The sequence below is a fragment of the Engystomops pustulosus genome, chromosome 7 (genome assembly GCF_040894005.1).
Source record: "Engystomops pustulosus chromosome 7, aEngPut4.maternal, whole genome shotgun sequence".
Taxonomy (NCBI): Eukaryota; Metazoa; Chordata; class Amphibia; order Anura; family Leptodactylidae; genus Engystomops; species Engystomops pustulosus.
In genome coordinates this window covers 162349685-162361704 of record NC_092417.1, presented here as the reverse complement: position 1 = coordinate 162361704, position 12020 = coordinate 162349685, and the positions used below count along the sequence as shown (strand labels likewise).

General features: G+C 32.0%; 1 protein-coding gene and 1 long non-coding RNA gene across 7 annotated transcripts in view; one reads left to right on the top strand and one right to left on the bottom strand.

Moving 5' to 3' along the window:
* Positions 1 to 1321, bottom strand: part of LOC140071199 (uncharacterized) — a 31213-nt gene extending 29892 nt beyond the window's left edge. Inside the window, exon 1 of the long non-coding RNA XR_011849093.1 lies at positions 1136 to 1321. This is a non-coding gene — a long non-coding RNA (uncharacterized lncRNA). The remainder of the gene's footprint in view (positions 1 to 1135) is intronic.
* PAX6 (paired box 6) overlaps positions 1 to 12020 on the top strand; it is a 29237-nt gene that overhangs the window by 206 nt on the left and 17011 nt on the right. For 4 of the 6 annotated variants that reach the window (XM_072118599.1, XM_072118595.1, XM_072118598.1 and 1 more), the window contains exons 1-4: positions 6681 to 6853; positions 7003 to 7180; positions 9553 to 9618; positions 10874 to 10934. In XM_072118599.1, the coding sequence (XP_071974700.1) occupies positions 10925 to 10934 (10 nt within the window). In that variant the 5' untranslated portion in view covers positions 6681 to 6853; positions 7003 to 7180; positions 9553 to 9618; positions 10874 to 10924. Of the gene's footprint in view, positions 1 to 6680; positions 6854 to 7002; positions 7181 to 9552; positions 9619 to 10873; positions 10935 to 12020 lie in introns of those variants that run through there. The other 2 variants (XM_072118592.1, XM_072118593.1) reach the window with 2 other exon arrangements.

The following is a 12020-nucleotide window of genomic DNA, read 5'->3' as shown; positions in this document are numbered from 1 at the left end:
ATTTGTTCTGCCTGTTTGCGGAGATATCCTATAGCCTTATCATTCTTGTAATAAGGTGCGTTCTCCTGCAGAGAACTTAAGATTTAGGGAAGATTTTTGGAAATTTGTCGTAAACGTAAAAGAAGGATCTGGGGGCAAAATTCTCAAAAATGCTGAGAACTTTCTGAAAAAATTATTAGTCACAATACACATCCAGGTCTCGGGTTCTTGGGTTTGTCTAACTGGTTGGAAGTTTTTTTTCTTTCTTTCTTGTGTAATGGAAGAATGTGCTGCACATAGTTGTGAGAATTCTAAATCCTTTACCCCTTGTGATTTGATCTTTTTTTCGGAAGACCTTATAATTAGTGATTTGCACCGGCTAGGAGAATAGGGAGTTGAGTTACAGTGAACTGGTCACACCCTCCTCTGCTGCTGCTGCAAAAACTTACTTAAGAAAATTGAATTTTCTAGAGAAAAAAAAAAAAACAATCATGGTCTGTTATACTGGGGATCAGGATAGAAACATTGACCCTTGGATGGAAAAAAAAAAAATAATGGAAAAAAATTACAACTTTTTCAACCTATTTTCCTTAAGTTCTATGTACAATGGCAAAAAAAGTAGTCTACTGCCTAAAATATTCTAATGTCATTTTAATGTGTTATTTATTTTTGTGAAATCTAACACATTTATTTTTATAAAAATATATATTTAAGTAATTAAACATTTTAATGGTTTTAAAATAAAACAACAAATGCAATAATTAATTATATTTATTCATATTAAATTAAATTATAATATTAAATTCATTATATATATACATATATATCTATATCTATATATATATTTATATATATTTAATTTGATCTACAGCCAGGGATTTTCAGTCCCTAATAAAAATTGATAAAAATCTATCTCTTGAGCTGTTTAAAGCATTGGTGATTTACACAGATTATATGATAAAACTGTTTGGAAACAGCTTTGGATGTTTTTTTTTCAAAACAAAAATCAAGTTAATGCTTAAATCCTATCTACAAAAAGAATTTAAAAAATAGGTAGATAAAAAAAATTGAAAACGAAATTGGAATATAACAAAATTAGAATACATTTTTTTAATTATATCTAAAAAGTAACAACAAAAAGTTTGAAACTGATTACCTTTTCGCAATCTCCTGGATAGAATCAGCTCGGGTCTATTCCTACATGTAAGAGGCTTGTGTGTATTTCTTTAAAATGATGAATTTACACTTAACTCAATGTCCCTAACACTACAGAACTCCAACACCGCCCCACGTACACAAATAGTCATTGGTTCTCCTAGAGGCAAATGCATTTCAGCCTAACACGTCAGGAATGGTGTTTATCTCTAGGTTCAAAGTGATCTGGACAAGGGGACTTTAAGCATTTTTCTGGGTATTAAAAAAGGTGACTCGTAGAATAGATATTAATGCAAAGAGACACACATAGCACTGCCACAAATATAGCATTCACAGAAACACAAGAACCTATCACACTAGAATGTGTAAAACCAGAGGCATCCAACTTTATTCAGAGGCAAAAGTATTTACAAAAGTTTCTCACTAATGGAATATTTAACACATATACATACGGATAGATAGATAGATAGATAGATAGATATGAGATAGATAGATAGATAGATAGATAGATAGATAGATATGAGATAGATAGATAGATAGATAGATAGATAGATAGATAGATATGAGATAGATAGATAGATAGATATGAGATAGATAGATAGATTTGTATATATATATATATATATATATATATATATATATATATATTATAGTATATGATAACGATATCGATCAGGATCAGACTGAATATTCGCAAAGTCACATGTAACAGTAAAAATATCCAAAATTGACCCCAGATATAATAAAATATAATAAAATAATAATATCCAGCATAAAATGTTTTATATTAATGCATAACATAATAATTACAACAAGTATAATAATAATGACAATAAGAATAATAGAATAATAATGGAAGAAATTCTAAAGATTGTATGTGCAACTATTTTATTTGTGAGAACATAAAAACAAGAATAAAGAATGTAACAATCATGATATTTACACATTTTCAAAGGTTTCACAAGTAGAATATTTATCGTTTATGATAAAAAGATATCAAAGGATGTTAAAGGAACAATGAAAAAGATTTCCAGGAAGGATTTACAAAGCATAATAATAACAACAATAATAATAATAATAACAACAATGGAAGTTATAAAATACTTATCTGTATGTTTTTTTTCCCAATACAAAAAAAATATATATTTGTTGACCTTGCTGTTTACAAAAAATTAATAATTTGTCACACCTTTGGATACCTGTTTGCCCCAAACTGACAGTTGTAAATATCTCAAGAGATTATTAAAAAGAAAAATCTCTGGTGTAAATGAAATCATAGAGAAAGGAGCCCAGGGCACTCACCTTCTGTAAGTGCCACTGACACCCCCCACCCCAAAGTCTCCATTAAAATGACGTCATTTGCATTCAATTACACACTCCCCTTATGCTTTTTTTTTTTAATTCCAAAACTAAACTTTTTTTTTGCCTCCTTTTTGGAGGGTACACAAAGCCCACTGTGCCCCAGGGAGAAATAGGAGCATGATTCAAGAGAAGGCATTAGATGCTGTTAATCCCAACAGTTGCTAATTGAAAATGGTCAGACACTTACTTGTAATCTAGGAGGAGAGAGCAGGACAAGTAATTTCATTATTTCATAGAGTAAATGTGACACAAAAGGGACCCGTGAGCTTGGCAAGCAAATCTAGACACGGGGCAACCAGGAACTTGGAAAATTCATCATTTTTTATTGACTTGCTCCTTGTTTTCATAGTATAGATATACATAATTTCACATTACATGCAAAGGTTATCAATATACAAGGTTTGTATAGTTCACCCACACGGAGCATTGAGAGTAATCATCTCATTAGAGCTGCTGCTATTAACCCCTGTCATGTTGAGGAAATGAGAAGAGTTTCAAATGAGGGAAAACATACAAATAATTAAGAAAAAATAAATTCATGAAAATAATAAGAAATTAAAGATATTAATTCTAAACAATGAGAGTAGAATTTGTGAAATCTAAGCATATATGAAGTATTTGACTTTGGGCTACATATGGATAGGCAGATTAGAAAATACAAAAATGTGGGCATTGTTGTCATAAGTGTTTACATGGATGGATAGATGGATTGATAGAGTGATAAAAGTCCATTAGCAGAAATGTATTATTTTCAAACAAACGCTTGAAACTCTGGAATACTTGAAACAAATGGGACAAAGTTTCTACTTTTCAAAATATTTCACATGTGCACAAAGTTTTTAGAATTTACTTATTTTAATTTTTAATCAGTGCCTTTAATTTTAAGGTTTTTTTATGTTTTTTTTCTAATTTTTGATTAATTTTTATCTATATTGTACAAAGAAAATGTAAAAAAAAGGATTTCTGTAAAAGAGCATCATATGCTGATAGGATAAACTATTGATTGATAACAAGCTGTTCCATAAAGTCTTGTAACACTTTAATCTCTGTGTTAATCAAGGCTCTGAGCAGCTCAAAGGCAGTTTTCCTAGCGACTGGAGATCCCAAGCTGCAGATCGGATGAGATGGCTGCACACTTCATATCTCCTCTGTGATATATTTTCAATTAGGGGTCAATTTATTAACCACTTTGTCCTCCATGACATCTGGAATATGTGAATACAGCTTAGTGTTACAATAACTACGGCCAGCAATCCAATACGGAGGTTGTTCTTTTATTGATAACAGCAATTCACAGGAGACAACATGAAATGATGTTATAATTCCGGCAAGACAGAATACTGCAATAGCTGGGGGGTATCTATAAAGAGGGTTTAGTTTTTATAGACGTTTGGATTAGAAAGTGAGTGGACTGGATTAAATTCGGCAATATTTTACAGCAAACTATTATAATATACTGATATGCATATGAAAAGCCTATCTGCTAGAGGTAATTATGCTGCATTTTTACTTTGCTGCATGACAGCTGGATAAACATCATTTCTAATAAACATCTCTAATTAGGGAGGAGGGCCAATGGCAGGATTGTATTTTTTATGAAATTGTTTCAAATATACACATATTTAGATCCTTATTCTAAAATCTCATTTTTATTAATAAAAAGGAGTACATTTTGAAATCTTGATCATATTCTGTGCCCTATTGTGTATTAAAGTCTTACTATGGAATCAATTTAAAAAAATATATAATGACTAAAATGAAAATTATTAGAGACGATTAAATAGTAGAATGCAAAAAAAATATTAATTAAAAAAATTATAGAAATATGTTGAACTTTAATAAATATTAGACTTAGAATTAAAATGAAATAAAAATGCAATAATTTAAATAGAAAATAAAAAAAGAGACAAAAAGGGGTACAGAGATTCTTCCTAGACATTTTTTGAATGTATTTGTAAATTTTTTTAAAATGCCAATGTTTTCACTCAGAAACTGGCAGAACAGGCCACATTTTTCTCGCCCCCAAAATTAAATTTTCTTAACTAAGTTCTTAGCAGCAGTGGAGGGTGTGACCAGTTCACTGAAACTCAATTCCCTATTCTTTTAACCATTGCAGTGCACTAATTATAAGGTTTTCTGGAGTGAAAAAAAGAAAAGATCAAATCACAAGGGGTCAAGGATTTACCATTCTCAGAAATATTCACAGCACAATCTTCCAGTAGACTATATGGAAAGGGTAGATAGATAGATAGATAGATAGATAGATAGATAGATAGATACTTCTATTGAGTCCTAAAGTACGGTCTTCCAAAAATTTTGGAGTGTGTCTTTCTGGTACCTCAGATAGTAAGGATTGGAAGAAGGTCTCCTGGCATCAGCTTACAGGGAATTACAGTAAGGGGGCAATGCTTGAGTCGCTGCGAGGGGGGCACTGCTGGGCACAGAAGCTGTGTGTAGGCCTAGAGAGGACAGAGAGTGACAGGCAGGCAGCTCATTATCCTGCTCCCATTCACTAACATGCAAACTCTCTGGCAGAGTCGTTTGTCTCCCTATTGTAGTCTATGTAAGAATGCAATGCTTGTCAGCCCTCTCATTCACTGTCCACATACTTTATTGATGAGATGTGACTTTTAACACTTTCACATGTCAAGAAAAGTCAAGTGTACACATCTAATACTTCATTTTCTCCCCTTCTCCTTCGCCTTCCCCTGTCCCTCTCCTCTCCTTGTTTTATTGTTAACTTTATTTCAGTCTCTTTTTCTCCATGCTCGCAACTTGTGAAATTAACAATTAAGGCAACCAGAGATCAAGCTGGTACTTTAAATGTACCCTTAAAACTAGCACCCAGGGGTTGCTTTGGAGTGTACTGAGGTGTGTATTAATAGTGTACCACTCTACAAATGTACTTTCTGGTGTGTGGTCAAAATAGTAAAAAGCATTAACTTATTGGGACTTGATGGCTTGTCACCCCCCAGTGTCGTAAGTCAAGGAGCCATTGGAGAATGATGGAGAAATTGCTCCTATCTAACTATATATATATATATATATATATATATATATATATATATACACATCTTTCTAGTATTGGTAGTTTGGGCAAAGGCAAACCGTAAATATTATCTACTAATATAGCTGAGGTGAGTTTGATGCTATACTATAACTAGCAGAATGACAAACTCATTGACAAGCTCAGCACTACTACATCTACCATATCCCACCACATATCACACACATACTATATAGATATAACGCTTCTTCTTGTGTTACCTGTGGTAAAGAGAATTCATTCCAAGGCTGAAGAAGTTTGCAAAATATTATCTGGCATAAAAGTACAAGTGATTCTTAGATAAAAGGAGGTAAAAAGAAACAAAACAAAACACTTTAGTCAACAATGACACGTGGAAGAAGTTTGCTAGTGTTTGCCAAGGACACTTAAAGGCCACTCTGTCAATACACTTAGTGAGTTGAGAATTTGAGACAGGGTCTTCTTAAAAAAAAAAAACACAAAAAACACCAAAAAAAGAGTGAAGTTCTTACATAGCTGGGGGGCAATTCCCAGCTTACAATGCTCCTGTCTACCAAATATTTATGCTCTTAACATGTGAATGATATTTTGCTTATCCCTATTGTCTAACGAGGCTTTTTTTCTCCCAAATGCAAATGGCCCCCCATTCACACCCAAAATGGCCTTTTTACAACAAAATGCAGCTTACAAGGAAAATTATTTCACTCCTATTGTGAGCAGTACACAATTACAGTGGCTTCACTTAAAAAAAAAGGAACAAGACTTGTCAGGTAGTGATACCTTCTAGTGGATCAGAGGAGTCATGAAACAAAAAAAAGAAAAAATTGGGGGTATCCGTCTTCAACGTTGCACCGAAGAGCCATCTTTTTTTTTTTTCTCTCTCTTTCTCTCGGTCCGGAAGATGTGAGTGCAATCCAATCATGAAATCTTGAATGTGCTTCACAAATGGTGTGACAAACACACACACACATAGTTATAGGGGAGAGCTATCGGTACACAACACAAAAAAAAAAAATCTGTGCTGTGAAAAAAAAAAAAAAATCAAGTGTATTCATATTCAAAGAAAGGAGCCAATGGAGGCATGCACTAGGGGGGAGCAGCCAATAGGCATGTGCAGGGCTAGCCCCGGTGCTTTGCATAAAGCAATATTTTGTGTGTGGAGTAGTCAGTGCATTTGCATGTCTAGAGTGATTAGTGGGTTTGAAAGCAAAGCCCAAGCACTGCCTCATTTCCCGCTCTGGTGGTGGAGGAGAAGCAGGAGGAGGAAGTGTTTTACTGGGACATGATGACAGGGGTCAGCCTTTACTAATGGGCCAGTGAAGAACAGTGGAGGTGAGGCAACAAGGAGCAAGCACACATACATTAATACACTTGAAGCATCACCAATCAGTATAGGTGTGCACGGTGCCTGTGCACTGCTCTCACACACTCCCTGCCTCCCTGACAGTTCTTCTCATTGTCAATCTCTATCTCCTCCTCAGAATCTAACCAACAACAACAAGGAGGCTCATCCCTGGGAGACAGAGAAAGGAGAGAGAGAGAGAGAGAGGGGAGCTGCTTCAATCCTTCCTGGGTACTACAAAATAAATCAGCAACTCTTTATTAAGCAACACAAGCCATTATCCAGAGGAGCCTGCAAGCATAGGATGCCTCTTACAGGTGAGCTCCCGTGCAAAGCTACGAGGCTCGTGGTGGACTGTGCACACGTTGTTACATCTCGCCTCGCACATTTCTTGTACTTCTGGCAAGAGGCAAGTGTCGAACTTTGGCTTGTAGTATTAGGCTAAGGGGGTACTGCTGTCGTTGGTGCTGGCTTGGCAGCACAGCTTGTCTTGTATGGCTTTGTGTATGGTTTATTTTATAGATAAAGCTTTGTATATTGTGTATAGATATAGAATAAGATTTAAGGAATTTATATGTAGGATATAGAAACTTAGAGGAATATTCTTCATAGAGAGCTTTTCCCAACTCCACATGTGCAGAGGATTTCTCTCTCTTCTCTATATTATGTGTTATATTTTAGATATTTAATATATAATTAAATATATTTTATAATATAAATATTGACAAAATTGTAAACAACAAGATTGAAATCCAACCCAAATATCACCTTTAAGGATCTTGAACTGGATTTACTGCACCTATATAATGTACTGATCAATGTGTATTTGCTGTGCACTAATAACCTCCCCTGATCACTCATTAGGCTAATTTTGGTTACAATTCCAAAAAAAGGGGAAAAAAAAAAGTTTGTGGTGTGTAAATATAGAGGGATTTGTAATCCACATAAGCAGGTGATGTGCAAATGAAACACCGTCCTTACATTGTGTACAAACAAATTGCTGCTGGTGGAGGGGAACAGAAGGATTTGTTGATTTGCTTTGGATAAATAATTGTGAAAGGCTTTGAAGTTTTGTTACATTGTATCCTTCAATGTTATTGGTCAATATTGTGGTTGTTGACTGTCGTTTACGCTGCCACTTGTGACACTCTAGCTGATTTTCTAGCATAAAATAGAATTTATTGCTATTTTTTTTTTTTAAATTAAAAAAAAATTGTGTGTGCACATTATTGTATCGATACCACTGTGTCACCAGTTAGGCCTTGTATCTCCTAATTTGCACAATCTAAGTTTAACAATTTTACCAAAATTGCTTAAAAACCTTACTAAAACTTTCTTCATTGACCACTGATGATTGTGTAGCACTGCCATGTTCTTTTGCTCTGCGTCTCCTTGCTTTACATGATAAATTGACTCTGCAAACTGTACGCTACATGGATTAAGTATGTTGTTATAAGTGAGATTAGTAGCGTTCTGTGCAGGAGCCTTACAAGAGGATATGCTTGGCTAGCCATAAAAAAAAAAAGTGTTTACAAATCACTGCCGGGTGTCTTCATCCAGCAGCTGTATAGGAAGAGAGCAGGAAAATGAATGAAACTCTGACTACGACTACACTGTTACATTATTAATATCAATTGCTGTAAATATTTACCAATTATTTGCAAGTTGTTAGAAAGATATTGTAGTGGGACAATTTTTCATCCAATTACTGTGCCTTAAAGTTTCCAAATCATAACTAAAAGTCTTAAAATTCAGATTTTTTTTACTAAAAGCAGCACAAAAACTAATTTAAAGAGACGGGCAAACACTTTATTTTTTATTTCATCTCACCATCGTCCCCCTTTTTTATACCCCTTTTACTAAAACCTTCCAATGCCTTGTCTTTTGTAATTGTCTATTGCCAATTGAGCTCCCCACCGAGCTGTTGTGTGGCTTTAACAAACCCCTAACAACTCGCACCAGTAACACAATTACCTTTGCAAAAAATATTCATAGAATTAAATGCTATTTTCCTCATTTTATTGCTAAATCTCTGCTACAACATCATCGGGGGCGACACAAAACAGGAAGAGTTAAGTGAGGAAAATGGGAATTTTTTTTTTTGCTTTAAGTTGGATTCTGGAAATGGGTTGTTGCCTTTGCTTTGCATTCATGGACTATGGTTTTGGGTAGATGGTGCAGAATGAAAATCATTGTAGGCTTTGTTAAGTCGCCTCACCCCCTCCTGGTTTTACTTTTTAAGGCCAGATAGACAACGTGTGTCATTGTACAGTCACCGACGTAAAGATCTAAACTGCTAAAAACCTAAAAGTTATGTGGCAGAAAATGAAGCTTGGAATTGTAAAATAGGACGAGCAGCACTTGCCCAGCTGTTAGCGTTAACTCCATATCTAATTAGCAGGCAGGACTCTGGTTTCTATGGTAATACTTTGCCCTGTAATTATTTTTCCCCTAAAATATTGAAATCTTTAAAAAAAAAAACATATTATTGAATGCAGTTTCCCACTTTTAGCTAGAAGTAAAAAAAAAAAAAAATCAGGCTGTAGAGACTAAACTTTAAAAAAATATATTTTAAAAAAATACGGGGAAATTTAAGTTTGATAGCTGAGTTTTGCAAGTTTTTAATGAATTTTTTTAAATTTATTTTTGCTCATTTGACTTAAATCTAATGTACTTTTTTTTTTCTTAGAGGAAGCATACTAGGAGCAGATGCTGAAGTGTGCACTACATCTGGGAGAGGAAAAGCAAATATCAGGTGAGTTTGAAAATTAAAAAAAAAATATTTAAAATATTTTCCATGTTAATGCTGAATTTTGTTTTATAAATTTAGTTGAAATTGTCATGGCAAGATTTTTTTTAAAATCTTTTTATTTTTCAAATTCATGTAGTATTCTGAGGTTTATATGCTTAAACATGGTTATATTATATGTATGTGTATTTATATATATATATGTAATATTTATATATATATGTAATATTTATATATATATGTAATATTTATATATATATGTAATATTTATATATATATGTAATATTTATATATATATGTAATATTTATATATATATATATATATATATATATATATATATATATATATATATATATTAAGGGGTTTGACAATGAAACACTGCCACTTGTTCACCTGCCACTTGTTCAATAAAGTTCACCTCTTTTAAATTTGGAGTGCTGACCGTTTTTACAAATATATATATATAACTAGATATACATATATATATATATATATATACATATATATATATATATATATACATATATATATATATATATACATATATATATATATATATATACATATATATATATATATATACATATATATATATATATATATACATATATATATATATATATACATATATATATATATATATACATATATATATATATATATATACATATATATATATATATATATACATATATATATATATATATACATATATATATATATATATATATACATATATATATATATATATATACATATATATATATATATATATACATATATATATATATATATATATATATATATATATATATGTATATATATAACTCCATACATAATTAAAAAAAAAAAAACAATACTAAAATTAATCCAATACACATTTTTAGAGCTCACAACTACTTATTTGTTGTAAAAACAGCCTTTATATTATCTCTACAACATAGTTAATATATTTGGCTCAGTTAAAAAAAGAATAGTTCAAATTATAAAAAGTACATTCTCAAAAATGTGTCTTAAAAAAATTGGGCAAAAAAATGACCAGTCATTCTTTTTTATTTTTAAAACATTTATTTAGTTGTTTTTTTTTTTCATTTTATGATAGCACCTTTTTAGATGTTTTTTTTTCCTCTCCTAAATATTAACAAGCCCGAAAAATCTATAAAAATACAATATGGTGAAATGGCATTAAATCTTCTGCTCGTTGAGGGACATTTAAAAGCTGCTTCTTAATTAATAGGAAATGTGTTTATTTATTAATAGAATCCCTTGGAGTCACCACGTGGGAATTTACTGCACATCATCACCACCACCATGCAGAACAGTAAGTAATGAATCACTATGGAATAAATGCTATTAAGTCTATTGTTTTATCTGAGAGGCATCAATCAATTAAAGTGGGTGATTTATTTTATGACCCCTCTAATATTTTACTGAGCGCTTGTTAAGAGACTTGGGCTAAATTGTCCCAGTTATTTACAATGGCAGCTGGTGGTGGAAGAGCCTTGCAGGAGGATTGGATCTTTTTATTTTTTTATGGCCGTTTAGGTTATATTTGCTTCTCAATGTTTTAGTCCATTGGAGATTTTACTAAGTTATTGTGTTATTATAGTGTTGTTGTTTTGGCTGCTTTGCATTTCAAAGTCAATTGTCATCTGTTACGGATTTGATGATCCTTAAGTGAATTGTGCCTATGGAAATTGGTGTAAAATATCATTTATGGTGGGTTTTTTTATCAGTTGTTGTTGCTGTAACTTGTTTGTTATCTTGTGGGTGGAATCTTTAGAATATGGATCTTAATGTTGTATCTATTTATTTCTATCTATATTTGTATAGGAGTCTGTGTGGTTTTTGCTCTAATATTTTCTGGGCTAATTTGGGGATCTGTGATGTATTTCACACCAATAGTTTGGTTAAAAAGTTTCCCAGAATTTTATATAATTTATTACCTCTGTATACAATATATATACATATTATACAAATCAATATCTTTCAATCTATCTACATCTTATTATTCAAACCAATCTAACAATATATTTATATAGATCCATTTCATCTATTTATCTATTTTTCTTTCCATATATTTATATCTATCCGTCCATCCATCTATTTTTTGTATTCAGTCTATAGGTACATGGTTACAGATATCAGTTTATCTACTTATCTCTATATATCTGTCCATCTATATATCTTTAATTTATTTTTATTTATCTATTATGCCCATCTCCATCACTATCATTTACAATCTATCTACCCATATATATAAATATATATATATATATATATATGACCATGATTTATTTAACTGGTTATATCACGTAGACGGTTGTGTCCGTTGCGTTGAACGAGGTTACGGTTGTTAAATGGTTAATTATATCTAGAACTTTCCTACAATTTGAAGATCCCTATT